We start from the raw sequence: 22754 nt of genomic DNA, 5'->3' as shown, positions 1-22754 counted from the left end.
ATCAAGATAAATATATTCATTTTCACCACTTCCTGTGCTTGCCCAAGAAACAGGAAATCACTTTGGTTGGTGTGAAAGTTATGACTCAAATTAAACAGCCTCTTGCACTGCTGCACATTTTTAAAAACCTCATTACTGGAATAAGAAAGAGCAGAATATAACGATGTAGAGTATCAGAAGTCAGTAAAGTAATGGAGGAGACAGGATATTTTGGCCTGGAGTGATGAATCCTGTATTTCCTGCTTCTAACCCAGTAAGAGGAGCCAAGGAGAACAGACAATGGGTTGTGTTGGCTTACAATGTGTGACATTACACTGTGCTAGCTTCAGTTGGCAGAATACGGTGTCTGTGTGACATTTAATGTTTTTAGTGCATGAGTCAGTTTCAGAAATTTGTTAATTTCCGGATTGTGCTGGTGTTTCCCCTGCTATAGATTGCAGGCTTGTCTAGGGTTGGTTGCAATATATCGCAAATAAAGATGACCGTAAAACAGTTTTATACAAGATATAAAAAAATAACCATATCAAAAGTTTGTGCATGCTATGCAGTTACTATTTGTGTGATTTAATAAAAAAAAAAATGCCTGTTTGAGGTGAAATAGTTAGATATTTTGATAGAGCATACAACTGCGTGCAGTCTTATTTATGACTTATCATTTTTCATAAATAAGAATAAATAAGCAGTCCGACAGATTTATTTCAACATTAAACAATAGAATCCAGTGTAGCCTAATGTGAAATGCAATAGAGTGCAACTGCCTTATGTTCACTGGTTAAAAATATAAATAACACTCTGAGCTGTTATATGTTGGACAGTCAATTCTTCAGTAGTTAGGTCGTAGGTCAAAGACAATATTATAATGGCTTCCTGCTCTTGTGGTGGGCTGGAGACGAGCTTACTGAATTAAAAAAAAATTACTCATTGATGGTTCAGGAGGATCACTTACGTTTCTCCAAGAGATCAACTTTGCCACAGCTGTTTCTCTTTAAATTTATTTAGACAAAATAGCATTAGCAAAAAATAAACATGGGAAACTCCTTTTTTACTTGGTTTCATCTCTTTTAAAACTCTTTTACTTTTTTATTTTACAATGGACAGTGATTAAAAGCTGCAAAATCATTCAAAAGTTAAGAACTAAAGCTTTGTACTAGGCCTGTCACAATAATTAAGATATCAATTTATCATACAATGTATGGACATAACGGCAATCATTTTTTTCAGTAAGAGATGGTAAGGTATTTAATCAAGGATCAGGAGACTACAAAATGTAAGATGTACAGTTGTGAGAGTAATTAACCCACCCTTTCTGGCTATGGTCAAAATAATGTTTTACCATGTGGCTCAACTCTGCTAAATAGGTTTAATAGAAGACAAGTATAATATCTCCTTATTTCATATATAAGTTTCTTCTAAATATTTTAACAGTTTATCAGAACTGAATGAGTCCTTGTGCTCTTTAAATTTGTATCTACCCCTAAATAAACTTTTAAACATTAACTTTTATTGTCCCCATAGCATAGAGGTGCAATATGACTATTTGATGGTATCATGATAAATCTCATATTGTATTTACTATCTAACAAGATGTTACCAATAATAGTAATTTAATATGCTACTATTACCAAAATCCTACTTAATCATGGAAATATTTTTGTGTTAAGTTTAAGATGTTTTCTGAGTCATCCTGTAGGAGTATGGTGTCAGGAGGGGCATGCCTAATGTATAGTATAGCTAGTTATATATGATTGCACTATTCTTTCAGATTATTATTTTTTTTTAGTTTTATTAAATAAAGACAAGTACTTAAATGTGGGGTTGAGTGATATGACATAAAAACTCGTCTCAACCTGCTTAAAAGAAAAGGCAACATAAGTTACGACATAAAGAAAACCCTAACAAAGTGTAATGTTAAAGTATTGGTATTTAAATGTTGCACCAAAAAAAACAAATACATACTGCATTATTATTTAAAGGAAACATAAGACAGCAGCAAACATATAACTATATTAAGTATCATTCCTCTGGAAACCAAATTAAAAATAACCCATGCCCATTTTTGGTATGAGATCGCATACAAATGTTAACTTGCGTAGTTGGTGTGATATTTTTTTTATTTTTATAAAATTGTTTATTATATTATTATATTAATTAATTCATGATTTATTGCTCAGTCCTATTTTGAACACTTGTTAATGCAGAAGAAAAATATTATAAGTAGATAGCTGTTTATAGAATCTTAAAAAAATAAAAAGGTTTTATAAAAGCAAAAAATGTTCCCTTGTTACAACTAATAGAAGTCTTTTTCAGTACTATATGGGACTGTTTTTGTTCACAGTGTGTGAGATTGTGATATGGGGGTCTTTCGGGTGGGGAATTCTTGATTTCCTGTTGGAGATACTGGAGGTCTTTGATATCCTCTTTGACATCCTTGTGGAATTTTGTTTTGATGGGCATGTATGGGTGTGTATGTGTGTGTATGTGTATGCGTGCGTGTGGATATAGAGGTTAGATGTATGCACTGATAAATGTCTAGTTTTGAAATGGTGTGATTTTGATATCTTTACCGGAACTTTTTGTGACAGTCATTGGGATTTGTATCTGTGTTTTTGGATGTGTACACAGTGAGTGTGCAGAAAACAGTGAGTTTTTTAATTTCTCAGTTTTTCTGAGAAGTTATTAACTGAGTTAAAAAAAAAAACATATCAGGAATATAATGGCTTTGCCTTTAAGCTTGTCACACACTCCGCTGATGCTGTGATAAAGCATGTATACACATTTTACACACACTCTTCCATTCCATTCTTGTGCACTATGTTCGTTTGGGGTATTGAAGTATTATTTTGCCCATACTGTAAGTAAGTGAGTTTTAAACCCTTAAACTGTAGATTATTATATTATTATCTAATGTTTAATAGCTTCATTCATAATGACCATACATCAGGCGAGTCCCAAAAGGTTCTGTTTTAGGGCCTATAAAGGTGATTATTAATTGTACCAGTAGTGTAGTTGCCAGAGTGAAGACCTGAATGATGTGTGGACCTATTGTACATACAAGGTTTAAGAGTTTAATCCTTGGGACTACATTGTGCTGGTGGGCTAAAACATTAAGGCAGTGGATCCCTGTGTTTACTCTGATGACGCACTATAGTGATTTTATTATTTTAATACCAAAAAAAAGTTATTTTCTCAAGATCTAAAGAAGCCATTATTTTTTTTCAGGAAAATGGCGTTTGTTTGTTTAATTACTTAGTGACAATCGTAAGTTTTAGGGACCTTTTTGGTTGAGTGTGAATTTATACTGAGCATGTGAAAAGATACTTTTAAAATTGTGCATTATGGTGGTCTTCTTTCAGAGCATAGCTAAGACATTTGGGCTGTATTTTAGCTTGCCAGCTTTCTTCAGTTCAAATTTTGTGTTTCTTTGGTTTAACAATGTTGTAAATAAACATATGAAGACTCTGTGTGCTGTTCTGATATGTCAATGTTCACAGTAGCTCTTGTATCAGAGCCCTTAACAGATATTTGTCTGGTCAGGTTACCCACAAAAGCGGTCAGAAAAATTCCTGGGGAGATCTACCAGACACACTGTGATCAGAATGAATATAAACTATATTTTGCTAAAAGTATGTGATCACCATGGAAACCCATGTGCAGCAGTGCACCATCTGACCCTGCTCTGTTGTTGTCATTGCCAGTTACCTTTACTGTTATAATATCACTGACAGTTGGCTGTGGATTATCTGGTAGTGAGGAAATTTCACAACTGGACTTGTTGTACAGGTGGCATCCTAACACTGTACTACACTGGATTCCCTGAGATCCTGAGAGTGACCCGTTGGTAGAAGCAGTCTGCATGCCTAGGTGGTTTATCCAAGTAATTGGAGTTCAGTGATTTGGCTGGGTGAGCAAATACCCAACATATACACAATATAGTGCATTCAGCTTAGCAGGAATGGTAGCAGAAGTAAACTGATGCTATTTATTAGAAAATTTTGTTTCTTCCACACTGAGGAATACTGCTTTCAATTAAAAAAAAAATATTATCTGAAACTAACTAACAATAACTAACTCATCAAGGACAATCTGATTCATGGCTCTGTAGGGCTTCCATGCAAAGGAAATTGGGACAAGTGGGGAAAAAGCCAAGTAGAGACAACTTGGCGAGCAGTTCTTGACTAATCAAGCTGAATGGGAGAAAATGGGAGTGAAGATAAAAATGGAAGATCATCAAGGAAGAATAAACTGCGCTTGGAGCCAGGAAGCCTCTGGGCTTTCTTGACATGAACAAACATGAATTGATTCATTTGCATTTAAACAGTATTTCCCAGTGTCACCTTCATTTGACGCGCCATGGCTCTGTTACCATAGCAACGTGGCAACGTCTGGGAGTTGAGATGTAGGATGTTGGCGCTGCACATTTTGTGCTGACTGGGTGTGGTGATAACCAAAGTGTAGAGAATGTGAAGGCAAAAGTGTACTGTTGTGTATTTGTAGTATTTTATTGGGATATCTGGATAATCTAGGAGTTCTAATTTATGCACGCATGCAGATCAATATTGCTGATGGGCAGAAAGCTGAGGCTTTCTTTGGTACTGCATTTGTCAGCATTTGTGTGTGATGTGTGTGTGTGCATGCATGCTATTACATGCATGTGTGGAGCTGGGAAACAGGAAAGTATTACATGTACAGTATGGATTTTTATATATGAGTTTTGTAAAAGAGTGCACCTAAAGGGGAGTTGTGGACAATAGGTGTGTGTGTGTGTGTGTGTTTGTGTGTGTTTCTTTGTGTGTGTGTTGGCTTTAGCTGTGAAATGACAGGAACTTTGTTGAAAAATATTTTTTTCACACAAGATATTAAAACATTTCTCAATTATCATTATCCCGATATACTGTCCCCAATATTGGGGCAGTTTCCTAGAGAGGGACTAAGCTTTGTTTTGGACTACACAGTATATTCAATGTAAAGTTCCCATTGAATGAAAAGGAAAAAAAAAATATATATATAAATATATAAATCCTTACTATATATGTCATATAGTCTTAAATATAAAGTAGTTTTCCTTGTCCAGGAAACTGACCCATTGCCACTTATATACTTTTAATTTAATATAATAATGATTCAGTTACACACTATTAAAAGACAGTTAACTATTAATTACTAAGCACTAATACATTAATTCTTTTTTCTTCATTTAGTGCAGTATGTGTACAAGTCTTCATTATCAATGCATAAGAAATGTCCTATATGTTGAAACACATATTAAAACAATAAATGATATTAAGGTCAGCTAAAATGTCAGCATATAATATAAAGGTCAGCATATAATGTTCAATATGTCGTAATTTTTGAAGTTCAAACGAGATTAAGACCAAGTTCTGATGCTAAGTTTGGTTCCTTATCTGCTTCTTTCTAACAGCCACTATCAATAGTACTCATGGCGAGCATGCTAGAGCTCAGTTACCTGGTCTGTGACCCGTCAAGGATTGGGAGATCTGCGCTGAGTACTGCCATATCTAAGACTTCTAGATCTGTCACTTCCAGAGTGCCTATCCTGGCCGTGAAGGGTGGTTCAAGCGCCGAAAAGAGGTTGACCTACATGAAGGCACTGCTAGCCTCGATTATGGTGGACACTTTGCCTGAGGAGACAAGAGCAGGGTTATTCCTCTCATCTTTCTTTTCAGAGATAGGAGATTCCCAACCTCTCCTAGAGACTTTTACCAAAAATCATAACCTGGCTCATACTCAGATCCAGGCCAAGATTGAACACGGCGTCGCCGTCGGGATATGCATAACCTCACAAAGACTAATTGACAATTTGGACGCTGACATCATCGTGGGCAACAATTCCATTTTTGAGAACTGCATGGAGCTCGGGGCAGCAGACGGTCTAACTGCAGAGGCACTGAGAACAGTAATCTCTCACATTATCATGATCGCCTCAAAGTGCATCACATCACCCACTGTGTGCTTGGATAACGCCAGAAAGAGGATGGAAGCCATGTGCACAGCGAACCCGGCAGAAGAAGAGCGGCCCGTCCAAGACGAGACAGCCGAGCAGACCGCAAAGACCACAAAACAAAACATCATCATCAGACGAGTGATCGTGGAGCTGGTCGAGGCATCAACGGCCCAAGCCAACAACACAAATGCCCCACTCGCTGCAGCGTCGCACGCCGGAAACCATCTGCGCGGCGCAGGCCTTACCGGGTTCGTCATGGCGTGCAACCTCGCAGCATCTGCAAAGGCTCCTATTTTAGTAAAGCCCGCCTATCGCTCTGAGGTCGAGACTCCACGCGGTCCCCCGAATGTCCACAGTACACCGGGACCGACAGCTCCATATACAAAGTTTCTGGGCCATCCAAAAGCCGGACTCTTCTCGCCTGCAGCGCTCCCGGAGCTACACGCCCCCGCTCTTGACCACGCGACCGCCGCCCATGCTACTATGGCCGGTTACGCGATCGACGATGCCATAATCGCAAGACCATCCTATCATGCTGGAAGGGTGTTCGCCACCCGAGGAGGCGGTGCTCCTAGCCAGGCCCTACTGGACGAATTCAACATTGCGACCGAAGAAGTCAGGCTGTATGATGAGATCATTGCAAAACACAGCAGAGAACAAGATACAGAGGCCGCACGACCTATGATCTAAGAGGAAAGAGCAAAGAACCCACCCTCTTACAGCACCCCATCAAGAGAAGCACACCGACCCCGAATCCCAAAAAACAACCCCATCCACGCAACCATCCTCCAGATCCCCCCGTCCCTCCATCCCCCCCAACTCCAGCACCCCACACCCCCGGCCCAAAAAACGGACGCAGACGAAGAGAAGCAAAAGCCACACACCGACGGGACAACACACAACAGCAGCCGCCACCCCAATGGGCCCGACTATCGGCCAGCGGAAAGAACCACACAATTCCTGCCACAAAAAAATAAAAAAAATAAATTAAAAAATAAAAATGTCGTAATTTTTGTAACAGGCCTTGGGCTAGTTCATGTAGCCTTGGTAAATTAAATAAAAATAAAAAAAAGTTTATAATTGTTAATTTCAGTAGTATTTTCTTGAAAGTAATTCAATATTGTTAAGTGTTTGGTTATACCTCCAAGATTTTCATTATTGCAAAAAAATATCATCACCCATCTCTAGCTCTGACCAATTTCCTTAAATGGACAGATCTAAATTTCACTTTTATCTCTTTTTAAAGCCAAACTCACTTACTCTATTTTCTTCAACATTTTATTTTAGAGCTTTCAGATCAAGTTATTGTGGAGTTTATCAGCAATGGTATTCAGTTTTTACATTCCACAGTGCTGGTGGATCTGTGGTCAGGCCTAAGGCAGGTGCAGCTTTCACCTTTGAAAGGTGAGCAGTAGTACAGACAAGAAATCGATATTCCAGATGGAGTCTCCTCTGAGTCTTTTTTTTCTCCTTGAAGTTTGAAATGTCCACAGGTAACACCTAAGATGCAGCTCATTCATTTGTGAGCAATACCCATGTTCACGTGAGTGTGCCAGCCATCCACAAAATGGAGCAAGAATTATTAAAGTTACTGAAACTGAATGGAAGTTCTCTATAGGCCTATTATATGTGAAAATCAACTTTTATAAACATATTGTACTCATCTTGGAATGGAAGGCAATTAAGTTCACTTACAATTAAAGCTTTTGGGTTTTGGTTGCATTAGGAGTAGATGTGCACAGTGCATTTCAGTGTTGTAATCACAGTGTGGACATGTGCAATAATCACATCATGGGACATGCAGTGTCATGTAAGGCAGATCTAATTACTTTTTTGCATCAAGCTAAATTAAATAACTTCTACAAAATGCAGACTAGATCTGCCATTATCATTTATTTCCACTCCATTCCTGTATACACTATGTGCATTATTAATGTTATGACATTATTAAAAAAAAATCTCTTTTTTCCTATACATTTTACAGAAAACAATGGCCATGTCTGTTTTGTCAATATCGTGTAGCCCTAATCAGGGGTTAGTAAATGTGCTGGCCTCCAATCTTCTGATTTATGAAAAGCTGTTTATTTAATGATCGGTTGTTTGTTTGATCAGTTGTTAGCATTTGTTGTTGTAGAAAACAATTTTATAGAGTAATGTTATAACTGTTTGCAATGATTGAATTAGGCTTTTTTGCGATTAACACAATATTAAGACCCAAAAACAAACTTCTACTGGTAAGAACATTTATAATGCTTTAAGATTAAATTCAGAGAGTTTAGTTATGGAGAACAATTGCTTGGGCTCTTTCATTTTGTCCTGATGTGAATAGTCTGTACACCATAAAACAATGTTTAATCCAATGTCTAAATTAATTTTAATTTGTTCCCCCTCAGATGGTACAAGCTTCACTCAAAGACTGAAAAAAAGGTGAAGGAAAGAGGGGAGCTCCAGGTAACCGTGCAGTTCACACGCCACAACCTGACGGCCAGCATGTATGACCTCTCCAAGCCTCGCTCTGCCTTTGGAAAGCTGCGAGAGCGCATGCGTGCCAAAAAACGAAGCGCAGACGAAGAGTCTTCCTCTGCTATCGTCCCTGGGGGCTATGGGGCGCTGGCGCGGATGAGGGGCCGGTTACCGAGCGATGGAGGAGGAGAAGAAGACTATGAAGATGACGAGGGTGGGGAGCTGAGGAGAAGTAAGATGAGGAGTTTCTTCTTGCGGGGAAGGTTAAGGAAGTCTTCAGATACACGCTCTAGCACATCACTGGGCTCCGAGAGTAGTGAGTCGTCTTCCAGAGGAGGCAGTCTCAGCCCTACAGCTGGTATCAGTGTGGTGGTTTCTGATCTGTCCAACTCCCCTAGTAACAGCAGCAACCTGACAGCAGATAACAGCCCAGGTATATGCACTCAAAACTATAGATGCACTAAAATAAAAGGGGACATACTTTACGTTTAAGTTAGAATAGGTCTTTCCACTTTTGGTTTTTCAGGGCTCTGTTAATTTATGCAGATAAGCAGTTGCTGGTCATGCTATACTCACTCTGAGCGTTTACCACACATTAGTGTTAGCATGTGCTAAATGGAGAAACACAAACAAGCTAGTTCATGTGTAACTGAAAAACTCAGTATTGGAAAGTTACTTACATCTATTTCCCTCATCTGCTGATTTGCCATAGACCCACCTTGAATTGGCACAGATCCCTCCATCAAACAAAGTCTGTTGAATAATCCTGCTGTGTACTGTCTGAGCTTCTCAACCAGCAGACGGAAATGGTGTTTCTTCTACTAATTTAGTGGGTGGGGCTCTGGTTGGGTTTGACTGGGGAGGGTTTGTGCCAGGTTGGTTCTATGCAGAAGCCAACAAACGTTTTATTAGCCTCAGCAGTACTATTATTTTAATCATAAATTTTAGTGCTAGTGTAGTCACAATTTAGCTAGCTAGCTATCTCTGAAATGCAGGTCTAATCATCAATGTACCACAGTAGTGCTGCTTAGGACATATGTAGCTAGCTAACATGAAATAAATATACAGATGAAATAAATGACTGATGATGTGGTCAGTTTTTTGGTAAACCAGAAGATGCTAAAGCTGAGTCAGTTAAGCTAATGTTACTATCCTGGCCCTGTACAGCTGGATTTTTGTCAGCTGTAAAACTTTTGTAAAAATACTAAGCATAAGTTATGTTGAAATGTTTGTCATTTAAGCTATGTCAGATAACAATAAAAAGTAACAGTATTCCAAATACCTATATAATTTAGTAGGTTTTATATAATTTTCTTTTCTATTTCCTCAGAGCACACAGTAGCACCATCACCGCAGGTCTCTCCTGTCAAGCATGCGTTTGATGAGCCATGTGACAATAGCATCCCGGTGCCTAATTCCCTAACTAACGACAATGACTTCCACATTCTTCTGCCCTCTGTCTGTGTGAATGGGAATCCGGTGGAAACATCTCCACTTACTCATCAACCACCAACACTGATACTGCAACAGCCCAAGCCACAGCCGCAGACCCAACAAGAACCAACCAGAACGCCACCTCAGACGAGTTCACCAGAGAAAAAACTGACTCGGCCTCACACAGCAAAACCACAGGTAGACCCTCAGACACAGCTGCCGAAGGTGGAGTCAAAGCCCAAGCTTGAGCCTAAGCTGTCAGGTCTAGGGCTTCTGCAGAAGGGCTCCGCACTCTCCCTCTCTCTGCAGAACCTCTCTCGACGTGGAGAGGAGCGGAAAGGCGGAGGGCCGATAGATGGGCGGCGCTGGTCTTTTGATAGACCTGGAGATGAGGAGAAAGCTGCTATTGCTGCTGCACTGGAGAACGCTGGGTTGATTACTGATGAGCCAGAGGTGGAGGCGATGACTGTTTCTGAGACAGAAGTGCCAAGCAAGAAGAAGCGGGGTTTGTTTTCACATGGGCGGGGCGGTGAATCTGCTGGGAAAGGATCGGGAACAGGCAAAGAAGAAACAGGCCATGGCCAGCCACCTACAGAAGGAAAACACAGAGGATGGTTTAGCTCTAAGGATAGTAAACCCAGGTAAAAAGCAATCTTGCTTTTCAATGATAAAAATGTATTAATATTATAATACAGATATACATAGATTTTGTGTGTGTGTGTGTGTGCTGTCAGTGCCAACTCTACTGGTGACTCTAGTTTTAGCCTGTGCATTGCAGAGAGTGGTGTAACCCTGGAGTAGGCTGGTCACAATAATTATATTATTGACTTATCGTTTAATATATGGACATGACCTTAACCAGTTTTGCCATCCTCAATCTAACTAAAGATGCACCAAAATGAAAACTTTGGGAAGGAACCAAAATGAAGAAAATGAAACATTTGGTCAAAATTTGGTCAAGTTTTTTTAATGAAGTTGATCACTTTTTACATCGTTGCTGCATTTATAAATAGTGCCTCTCTCCAATCTTGATGCGATTTGATCTCATCATCAAATAAATCATTCTTCAGTGTAAATGATTAGGACTTTATTTATTTATTTATTTATTTTTTACTAATTCAGTATTAGCTGAAAAATCCCTTAATGTTACCCATTGTTTGTATAGTAAGAAGAGCTGATTCCCATGACTAAGCCAATATCTTTGTTTGAAAATTATTGTATATCACTGGCATAAAATGGTTTTGAAATGACAATATTAGTGTTTATTAGTGTTTATCTTTCAAACTGGTTCCAAAATGGTTATTGTGACAGGTCTACCCTAAAGACTTTAAGTATTCTTTTTTTTTATTCCTCTGTGTCCTTATAACTGTCTTTTTCTTATTTCTGTTTTATCTACACGGCCCCCTGTCCTTAGCAAGCCTGGTTGTGTCTTGTTCAGGCATGATAACATGGTGTTCCTCTAGGACTATGGGTGTGTGTGAGAAGAGCGGGTTTTCTAAAAAAGCTTCTTAATTATTTTCTGGTTGTGGTCTTTACCAGTTTCACTTGCTGTTCTTGTCCTTGGTGTGTGTACTTTCTACTCAGTTAATGCATTGTTTTCATAGAGCTTTAGGGTGGAGGGAATTATTGTGTAGAATTAGGCTGTAAACTATTAACTATATATAAAACTATATATTTTTTATAGTTTTTCAAACTTTCTATTATCATGACTTCCCTATGGGCTTCCTTAAGCCACTGAATATTAATGAATATAACTTTAACAAACCAAAAACATAGAAATGTATACATTCAATTACTCCCCAGGACCCACCATTTACTGTTCCTAATCCTATTAGTTCATACAATGCTCTTTGCAGTAGGAACTTTATTATAGCTTAACATTTGCCTTGGTTTATGAAGATTATTAAATGTGTTTAGGAAGTTATTAAAAGCTGGTTTTGATGCATTCATATGAACATCATACCTTCAGGGTAAAGTCATTTCAGGACAAATATGCATTAGTGGGACTGTAGTACATCACACTGCAACTGTTTTCTTTCGCTGACCTAGATAGCGTTTAGGCTGTAGCCCCCCTTTCCATTTTTTATTCATTTCCTCTCTCTGGTTCTGCTGCTCTCACTCTTCCACTCACCGATATAGCTACATGATTATTATAGTGTATCTTAGGTCAGCAGAGCTAGCATTCTGCAGTGCTGCAATATAAAGCAGATGTGGCCTGGTTCACACGGTCGCTTACTTGCACGCTCGTGTGCATGCATTTTATATTCTTAAAAAGTTACATTTCTGTTTGAATGTTTGTAAAAGCTTGCTACTAATCAGCAGTCAACACAAAGTCATCGTCCACTCATTGTTTAACTGCAAACTGAAATATTATACCAAGCTAATAATGCTAAAACTGTGTTTCTTAATCCTGGTCCTGAAAACACCCTGACCTGCACACCCAACACATGCCCTAAAAAACTAAAAGGACTTAATGGGCTAGAGAACACTTGCTATATTGCTATTAACTTGATGGCTGCCTCGTTTATGCTGTGTCCATTTGGTGCATCGGTTGAGCGTGTCCTCAGGAATGAATGCTATATGTGTGTGAGTTGCCAAAAAACACATATGGTAAGGGCAGTGCATGTATTGAAAATTGCTATTCCCATTTGTATGATTTGATTTTGCTACTGTAGCAAGTAAAAGCCTCTAGTGGATGCCTCTAGTAACACGTTGCACGTAGGCAAGTATGTGATTTTTCACATTTGGCACAGCTAGTTTCTATGTAAATGCATTCCCAAACATCAAGTATAACTCTACCCATAATGAGCTGATTTAATTCATCAGATGTGTTAGAACAAGGACAAACGCTATAATGTGCATGGCAGAGTGCATCCATGATGACCTGCTTACAATTATGATGGTAACCTTGGTAATATTGCCGCCGCCCCAGAACAACACTGCGCCTAATAGTTGAAATCTCTGGTATGTAGTCTCTTCTAAATGTTGTCCTATGGATGGATCAATTGTTATCACTAATGGTGTGGACTCTGTCTTTCTTTCACAGCCAGCTTCTTGCTCTTCAGGACTCCAGCCCCAGCAAAACCAAACCTCCTTCAACCTTGACCCTAACAGACCCCTCACAGGGCACAGCCCACCAGTACACTAATCCATTCACCTCACCCCCATTGCTCTCCCCTGCCAACCCTTTCTTTTCTCATCTGCAGCAGAATCCTTTTTTCCAGGATCTGTGTACTGTTACTTTAACTCCCGCTTTGCCCTCTCTTTTTAGCCCAGACTGCACTCAATCTACAGCACCTTCCTTCAGTACAAGCAACTACACTTCTCCTTCAGGCTTACATGAGGCTGGACATACAAATGGACACTCTGTGAACAACAAAGCATCAGAAATGGCTATAAAACCTAAGGATATTCATATATCAGATGAGTGTGGATTAAATCCAGACTGGGATAACTTCTTAAGCAATACAATAAAGCCATCAAAGCCTCCTCCTCTGATCAAACCACCTGACCCAACACCTTCAGGTGGTGAGTGTGGTCTGACTTTGTCTAATATAAGTAACACTACACCAGCATGCACTTTCCCTGATACTTTAGACTCTTCTAACACAATTCTTCATCCTTCAGCTAATTCCATTTGCTGGAGGGCTGGCGATACTGACCTCAATAGCTCTCCTGCCCAGGAAGCTCTAGTGTCTGACTTTGACTCATCCTTGCCTCAGAACTCAAGTATAGAGTTCTCTGAACTCAACACACTGGCCTGTCCTTACCCTTCAATTTCAGTGTGCTCTGTTAATCAGGACAGTTTTAGTGCAGTCTCTGATCGAGAGAACTTTGTAGTGGAGCCTCAAATCACATCTCTGTGCAGCGATGCATTCAGTGCATTGTCATTGTCCTTTGTATCTTCTGAAGTATCACCATTTGGCAACAAATCCTTAGATTCTCTATGGCCTGAGGTCGGCAAGAAGACCAAACATGAGCTTGTCAAATGTCCTTCTTCTGAAATGTTAATAGATGACACTGATAAGTCTGTGGAAACCCTCAAGTCTAAAGGCTTGAGCTCAGAGGAGAGTCTGGAGCCTACCATCATCACATCTGACTCCCCTGACTATCAGACTTTGGAATCAAGTCATTTACAAACAAGGACAGATCATCTCAAATTCAATAAGAGTACCACAAACGATAAAGGAAATGTGGGAGTTGTAGATTTGAAAGAGTGTGTCGTTAAGGATGAAACACACTTGCATGGGTTGTCAGTACCAGCAGGAACCAGATACCAGAGTGTATTGAACGCAACAGCAGTAGTGGAAGAGAAAGATGCTGAAGGTGAACCAGGGTGTATTATGTCCTTGGACAAAACTGACGCTAGTCCTGTCAAAGATGGCTCATTGATTGACAACTTGGAGGTCATTATGACATCCTCTCCAGGAGTCTCAAGCAACATCCAGGAGGACATCAGTGATTGGCCACCTGATCCATGCAGGGGCAACCTGAGGGTCGATATCGAACAACTTACGGTAGAGACACCATTTGTTAGCAGACAGACACCGTCTGTAGGTTACCTCCATCCTCTTAGTGCCAACGTGAGCATGGAGACAGAGCCAAGTGCTCTGATTGCAGCACTGTCTCCTGGCAGCCAGTTCTTCCACAGCCTGTATACTAGTGTAGATTCAGAGCAGTACGTCACCTGCAGGTCACTGCACAGTTCCCTGTCCACTCATTTTCAAGAACCTGAGCCAGAACATGACGCTTTTCAGGAAGCCAAACCAAAAGAATCTCAGGGGGTGTTGCCAGTCAATGACCTATTACAGAAGAACATGTCAGAAATAGAGAGCAGCCAAAAAACACCTGAAGTCTTTCAAAAAACAGACAATGTCAGGAATGGTTTTCAGTTTGATCCGTTAAATCCACCAGTATGTCATGAATCCATGCCAAATTTTAATACTTCTAAGAAAACCTTACTAAAATGTGACCTCATAGATGAGGCTGTAGGGGCTGGTATGACAAATGAAGCAAATGAACGAACTGTGGACATGATGCTCAACCATAATTTAAAACAGGAGGAAAAAAAGGTTACCCCTTTAAAAAAGATGACGAGGACAGAAGAAGAATATGTGAAGTCAGACCCTCAACTATGTTTGGTGAATACCCAGACCGATCTACCTGAATCCCATTTGTCCCACGATGTGCGCCATGACACAGCACATGGTGTCCAGCCTGCCGAGAACCTAAATGACACTTTGTGTGATTTACTGTCTGAACCAAGCTCCAGCATCACCCAGGACTTAGTTACAACAGATTTGCTTTTAGAGAAGATTTTTGTTCCCGGGCACAATGCAGCATCTACTATCAAAACAGTTGCTGTTGAGCACTCTCAAACAAAGAATTCAGACAAAAACAGTAATACACAAGAAGCTACAGCTGCTCTACGTTGTACAGAAAGCTTGTACTTGGACAACTGTAAAGCTAAACCGCCTCTACCTGAACCCTCAAGCATAGAACAGCCGACCCTTCCCCATTCTTTGCTTTGGGACCTCTTGCCCCTAGCCTCGTCTACACCAGATATAGTAGTAGGCACTAATACTCTGTCCTCGTTCCCCTTCCCTAAAATGCCACCAACTCCAGCAAATTCATCCCAGAGTACTGTGCTGGCTGCTGCTCTTCTTCCCCCTACCCAGCTTGTATCTCATGCTCCTTTACCACAGGAAACACATCAGGTGCCAACTCCCAACAGGTGAGGTTAAATGGTTGGTTGTCGGGATGGATACACGCTCGGCGAGTGTTTGGGTAAAGCAGCCTCTATACAGATTCTGTGGACTATTCTATACACAGAATTTTCAAGAACAGGGAGAGATTGTAGATCCCCATAAAATTTGTGTTGCTCAAACACTCTGCCCTGGTCTTATACATATGGTGGGTGGAGTTTATGTGTGTTCTGTTAGTGAGAATGTTGCGTTTATTTAATAGAACGTGAAGAACACATAAAAGCTCCACCAGCAATGTGCCTTAAACATATTCTGTGTCCTTGTTTTTCTGATTCTCATGATTCTTTTTTTAAATATACACTGATGAGCCCAAACATTCACTACTTATAAGTTAAGTAAATCAGTAAAGGCTGATTATCTAATAATGTTGAAAGTAAAGATCTATGATTGGATGTTAGACATGAACTAAACAGTCCTTCCCATGTTAACCCCTGTTCCCTATTTATACAAGATTCCCAGCGGGCATCTTCTTAGTTTCTGTAAAGGTCAAATAAGAGTCTTGTAGCCTTTATGGTTGGTAACATTTGACCATATTAGACATGTGTTCTTATTGTTTTGGCTCATCAATGTATGGTGTCATGTGGTACTGTTTTAGGGAGTATTGTAACAATAATACCGTCCTCACTATTGCTGATTTATTCTTTCCAATCATTTGTTTCTGAACTATTTTTGGTGTCTACATGTCTTCTGATATTTTAGTGGATATAACCTTGGTGGTTTCATTAGGCCCATTTTAGTTAGAAAGGTAAAGGGGAATTCTACTGATTTTTCATTGTTACTGCATAATCAAACCACTCAATGTCATTTTATTCTAGATTAATAAGTTATTCTAGATAAACAGTCAATTGTGTTCATTATTGTGGTATGAACCACATGTCTAAAACATTTATTGCTTGATCTGAACTATCTCCCATACTATTGGAATGTGTAGTACATTTTAAAAATGTATGGAATTTCCCTTTACTCTTCACAAATGTACACTCTAAGTAAATAAACATTAAGTAAATAAAAAATGTACATTGCATGCATTGTGGTGGGGTTGACCTGAACACTGGATATTTCAATGGTTGTTAAACACTTCTAAACACTGTGACTAAACTGCATGTCTTTCTCTTCACTGGACCAGGTGATCATGTGACTTCTCCCTGGGATACACTGGTTTTCTTCTTAGAAGTCTATACCCAAAACTTGCCTTAGATTGTCATACCTGACTGTTGATGAATAATTTCACAGAACTACTGTCTCCATCTTACAGCCCGCACCCAGTAAAGCCACTCACACCCCCAGATGAGAAGAGGTCAGAAGGTCGCTCTGTGTTGGAGAAACTTAAGTCCACAATTCATCCAGGACGGAGTCACCATGGAGATCAAGATTCTGAAAAGAAGGTATTAAGATTTTAATTTAATTAAAAAGTATTTTCCTCAGTTCATGCATGGGCTGCGTCCAGAAAACCCAAAAGTTGTTTCTTTTTCCTACCGATCCTTCCCCTCTCCTTCGTGATCCATCCTTGTGATGCCATCTTGCCACCTGTCTAAATATTGAAGGAATCAAAAGAAGCCTCTTAAAATCCTCCTCAAAGCATCTTCTAGCGTAGGATACACCAGAGTATCTTACCAAGGAAGACTTTTAGGTATTTTAAGGATTTTGCAGTGACATCACTGTGAGAACGCCCACACAACACACAAGCATACATCTTTTTTATTATTATTATTATTATTTACTAATTCATTTATTTATTGTATTGTGTGATACATTGTGTAGAAATATGAAAAAAAAAAAAATCCTAAAACTTACAGGACAGTAAAACATATATCACCACTTCTTATTAGCTGATATAAAAGCGATAAATAAAATAAAATAAATAACACACAGCACTTCCACTTTTCTGAACTGATCGACAAATCTGTGAATGGCTGGGGAGAAATGGGATGAACTGAAAGCGATTGTCTCAGTTCATTAGTAGTTAACATCCTATTAAAAGGGATCAGCTGTCATATCCCCAATTACTACTGCTCCTTCTCCCCACTTCTTCTGCTCCACCCTCACCTTTCTTCCATTTCTCCACCTTTTTTTAGGGAAGTAGTAAGTGGGAGTAGGGAAGAAAGAGGTAAAGAGCAGGGGTAGCAAAGTTTCTGGATGCAGTCATGGTCTGGGGAGACCCCACACCAATATAAAAGAGATGGGACACCCAGAGTCTTTAATATTCAATATAATACAATAATGTGTGTATGTCTGTGCCTAAAGGTCAGTCTGTAGAGTCAGGAAGAGTGTGAAGGCTTTTATGTTGAAGACATGCTAACTGCCCCATTTTGTACTGATGGGCAAATGCAGAGAACTGCTGTAATTCAGATTTTGAGGATTTCACTAAACCTAACAATTATGTCAGATTAAATTGGATTGAACCAAGATATCAAAACACTACACTGGAATCTTGCCAATCAGAATATTTTATTTGATAAATTTACTATTATACTTAATTTATTTAAATTTTACATTTTATTTATATATATTTTTAATGATCAAGGACTTTGACCATAGGGGCCGGCCACCTTTGTAATGTGGAAAGGACCATCACTGACTAGGATGATTAATTGATTTTAGGAGTGTATTCACAATTTAACAAACAATGATATAAACATTCCTTTTAAGAATGCAACTTGTCAGACTTGTACTGTCTTTGTCAGACCTAATAAAACAGGCTTAAAGTGTAATACTTTTGTTTATAAAACCTATGAAAAAGTGGACTAGAAACTGAAATCTGTATTCTGTGTGATGGTTTAAACAAAAAAATCTAATGGGTGTAAGAACAAGGTATGTTTCCCAGTGTAGATCAGTACTAGTAGTTGAAATAAGTCTCTCTTCTAATTTCTCTCAGGCCCTGGTGGAAGGTGGAGGCTCCTACTACCATCTGAACCACAGTGAGCTGGTGTCCTTACTGTTGCAGCGAGATGCTGAGCTCCAGCAGGAGAAGGAGGAGTATGAGCGCCGGGGGATGTTGCTGGAGAAGCGGGAGGTGGAGATAAAGAAGATGAAGGTTATAATCCGAGATCTGGAAGATTACATTGACACTCTGCTCGTCCGCATCATGGAGCAAACGCCTACGCTGCTGCAGGTCCGCTCCAAGATGAAGTGACCTGGTCAATGCTCAGCCCACCCTTCACTAATCCTCCACAAACCTTCCCACCAACTTTGGGCAGATGTCGCAACCCTGCATTGCTACTGCTACCATGTAAATGTAGAGTACAGCAACCGGCATTACCGAACAGGCACAGAGGAGATGATGTATATTTGGCATGCTTAACTGTATCCAAATGCACCTGGATCTCTGTGTGGGGTCCAAACTTGCCAGGTACACCCCTACCTTGGCAGGGCTTAGGGGACGCACCGCACCTCCCTGCAATCTTATTCCGATTTGACTTGAGATTCATTGGCTGATGATCACTTTCTGTGACAGATGTCTCAAAGGTGCAGCTGTCCAGCTAGTTACCAAAACCATCAGTCAGTCAAAGGAAGGCGTGGTCTTTGTGTGCTTCTGATAGTTTCTGATGCTCAAAGTTATGCATTTTACCAAATTCTTACTTTTTTGCTCTTCCTTTCCCATCACATTAATGGGACCTATCACATTTTATCATGTAACATTGTGCTGCTTGAAAAGGCCCGTTCTGCTTTAACAAGCAGAATCGGTCAGTTCAGAATCTTGCTTGTGCCTCCTTTCGTGTCTTCCGCACTTTACTGACGAGCATAGGAGCAGAGGCACGCACTAACATGCTGGCTCCCCCACTTCCCATCTGTGTCAGTCAGTGCCCTCCCCTCCCCCACCCTGCTTGAGCTAACGCACGCACATCGCTACCAGTGCTATCAGGTGTAAAGAACGGGATATATACTGTCCTTAATGCGTATATGCCACTCTGATGAAATGCCAAACGCTGCCTTATCATATGTCTCTGTTCTGTTGTCGCTGAAACCATCACTTTTATTCAGCTCTGCATCTGACCTTGAAGCACGACGGTGCATTTTCAAACTTGATTACCAACAGACTGTTATGGTTAAGGTGAAGTCAGGTGAAGACGTAGGATGTTACTGCCTCATCGTGGAGCTGTAAGCAAATCGGAGGCAGGACGGATAACTTATAGAATATTAAATGCCTGAAGTTGCTGTTATTCAGTGTTAGTGTCATGCACAGCCGAGGCTTTGGCCTGCGTCACTGTCCCTGCAGTGTTGTTACTCTAATGTCGCCACTATCAGTGTGTGTTGCAGTGTAGCACCATGTGTAGTTGTGTGGTAGAGGCCTATGTTCCAGCACTTTCAGACCACACGCACACTGGAAACGGTTCTTCCTCAAGAGCATAGGAACACAAATAGATGCACATACACACTGCACTAGCTCATCCTCTGAACCTAAGATATTTACAGTATTCCTGTGCTACTGTAATTCTCATAGTCCAGCCCAGCTAGAAAACAAAAATCAGAGGTCAACATAATACATGTAATGCAAAGAGTTGCTGATATGATTAGAAGCACTTACGGGATCACATGTTCTGCCTCCCATTTAAATATGATCTCTGTCTAATAGATTGTGCTGATAAAGACTGAATGACTGCACTCAAACTGTGTTGCTCAACTGGGCTCGTATGGAAAGACTGTGTTAAAGTCAGAGACTGAAGTTTACAGTTCTTAATAAACCTGTTGGGTTTTACATTTATATGTCCTTATTTAAAAATAATATTTTCAGCCTTTTTAATGTGTTTGCTTTTTTTCTCAACTGTTGTGTGAAGTTCTGTTCTGTCTGTTCTTTTAAATGCTCACTGTTCTGCTGTTCTTTTATATTTTATTTAGTGGTTATGAATTATTTTTTTCTCTTTTTGTTCTATGCCACTATGCTGTTCACACACCATGACTGTGTTCGTCAGGTTGTCTCTTTAGAAGTCAGTAATAATATAGAAAGCAATAGTACAGAAGTACAGAGGACTGTGGGAACTTGTATAGAACCTGTAGTCCAGATAGGAGGTACAAGTGCCCTTGGCTTAATGTAATGAAATGTCAGTGGGATTGAATGTAAAACAGATTTGTGCTTTTAATGGTAGATTTGATAAAAAAAAAATCAAAGCTACATTTCTGTATCAGAACCTCTGGTAATTTATTTGCAAATAAAAACATTTGTTTACAGTTCTACTTTTTTGCTTCTGCCAATCCAATCTGGTCATTTATGGAATATAACATGCATTTTCATTGTAGCTCATAATGCCAATGTTTTTTAAAATAAATGATTATATGTATGTCTTTAATTTGCCATTTTCATTGTAATTGATTTAGCTTATAACTTTTTCCCCTGTTTATTGGATAAGTGGAGAGAACAAGTGAAGGTAAATGTTACAGATCCTTGAGCATAGGAACTGGCCACTCTGCAGGAATCTGGAACTATTTTATTTTATTTTTTTCAATTTTCTCCTGTGTTTCTCTGAGGTGCTCTCTCTGGGATGTGCAGGTTGTAGTTGTATGACTGTCCACAGGGGGCAAATGTTTGCTTGTTTGATTAGATTATTGAAAGATGTGCTGCAGTCAGAGACTCTTTAAGTTCAGTTCTCTGGTCTGCCCTTTTGCATCTGTCTTAATTAAATAAACTCTTTTCACTTTGGGATGGCATTTTTGTTTGTGTTCTTTCATCACATCAGGGCAGCTTAGAAGACAAGTACTTCACACAATGCGCATAAAAGGACAGCAAAAGAGCATTTCGCCTCTAAATAAAAGCTGACTGCCTTTTGGTAAATTTCACTTGTGACTTGAATAGCAATGCTGTGGTAGGTTTATTATTAGAATATCACTACTGAGGTAGCTAAATGTATTGTGCTTTGTTACATTTAACAATATGTTAAAGTAAGTGAGCTATAGTATAAATATTGTTCAAAGGTAGTGAGTTTAATTTGTAATTGGTTTTACTTTATAAATCACAACATTTTGGCTATGTAACTTATTTAATGGTAATAAAAACTGCAAAACATTTAAAAAACGCTTTGAGAACAGTAGGTTAGCCAGCTAGCTAATGCATTGCAGTAACAGGAGGATTCTTACTCTTGCTCAGTGCTCACATTTAAAACATTTGAACGTTACTGTTTTATGCCATAATTACAGTGTAATGTGACCAACATAAACTATATGTTGTAAAATAGGGTCTCTAATTATATGTGAGACACATTTTATCTGTTAAATATAAATTAAAAGCTTATAGTCAGTGTGGTTGGTTAGCCAAACTTAATCTGTGGTACTTGTGGACAATTTTTTTTTTACATATGCCCCTAGTTTCATTTAAAAATAAAATCTGTTTTAAAAACATATAATACAATGTTTTATTCAATTTTTTAAGTTTGTTGCAATTAACAAAAAAGAATATTCAACGTTTGCTGGCGTTAAAAACAACATTCCCCAAAATGCAACGAAGCACTGACCACTTCCATGGGGGCGTACCCTAGTCTTTTTAAGGCATGTGCGACAGAAGCTGAAGTAAACTTCGGGTTTTATTACAGTATCATTGTAAATATTAACGTGTTCATTGTGTGGACGGGTTTACCTCGCTTCAGCATGGGTGACTCGACCGTGTTTCCTTTCTTTAGACTGGGAGAGTCTCGCTTTGACCAGGTAAAGTCTCTCACTGTGCGGTCTGTCCAAACACACACGCTCGCGCGTGCTGTCCGGAGCGGTTTATATGAAATATAACCACCCGGCTCAGTGTTTAAAGTAACTTATGTTTCTGTAAACTGCAGGCCTGAGGTGAGGGTTGTGTGTACCTGAATAGAGCAGTGGTGTGTTCATTAGGACATTACACTCAGCCGCTCGCTGCTTACATAGCATAGCGTATTATATCTGCACGAGGGCAGAGAGGTCAGGGTTGCCAGGTCCAGCAAAAATATGCAGTCAGTCTAAAACGCGCCCTTCAGAAGTTTAAACTAGCCCAAAAAATGACTGTCACACTCTGCATCTCTCTCTGTATATCTCTCTCTCGCTCTCTCTCCCCCTATCTGACCAGGCTGAAGTTGGTTTGATATTCGCAGCTGCCGCTTCACTGAACCACCGTGAACTAAAGGGAGCGTTCACAAACACCCGCTGTTTATATTAAACACCTCACAGATCAACAC

The 22754-nt window shown here is 39.6% G+C and overlaps 2 protein-coding genes across 6 annotated transcripts in view; both read left to right on the top strand.

Moving 5' to 3' along the window:
- Positions 1-21259, top strand: part of rab11fip5a (RAB11 family interacting protein 5a (class I)) — a 54984-nt gene extending 33725 nt beyond the window's left edge. For 2 of the 4 annotated variants that reach the window (XM_022684916.2, XM_007236421.4), the window contains exons 2-6: positions 8356-8858; positions 9756-10500; positions 12906-15593; positions 16880-17009; positions 18500-21259. In XM_022684916.2, the coding sequence (XP_022540637.2) occupies positions 8453-8858; positions 9756-10500; positions 12906-15593; positions 16880-17009; positions 18500-18757 (4227 nt within the window). In that variant the 5' untranslated portion in view covers positions 8356-8452 and the 3' untranslated portion in view covers positions 18758-21259. The remainder of the gene's footprint in view (positions 1-8355; positions 8859-9755; positions 10501-12905; positions 15594-16879; positions 17010-18499) is intronic. The other 2 variants (XM_022684915.2, XM_007236423.4) reach the window with 2 other exon arrangements.
- An 837-nt stretch (positions 21260-22096) lies between these two features.
- Positions 22097-22754, top strand: part of sfxn5a (sideroflexin 5a) — a 28137-nt gene continuing 27479 nt past the window's right edge. For both annotated transcript variants that reach the window (XM_049481735.1, XM_049481736.1), the window contains exon 1: positions 22097-22257. Coding sequence is in view for 1 of the 2 variants with exons in the window: in XM_049481736.1 (XP_049337693.1) it covers positions 22201-22257 (57 nt within the window). In the remaining variant the exon portion in view is untranslated. The remainder of the gene's footprint in view (positions 22258-22754) is intronic.

The sequence above is a fragment of the Astyanax mexicanus genome, chromosome 7 (assembly GCF_023375975.1).
Source record: "Astyanax mexicanus isolate ESR-SI-001 chromosome 7, AstMex3_surface, whole genome shotgun sequence".
NCBI classification, from domain to species: domain Eukaryota; kingdom Metazoa; phylum Chordata; class Actinopteri; order Characiformes; family Acestrorhamphidae; genus Astyanax; species Astyanax mexicanus.
The sequence above is the reverse complement of the archived record's forward strand: the minus strand, read 5'-3'. Positions and strand labels throughout refer to the sequence as shown.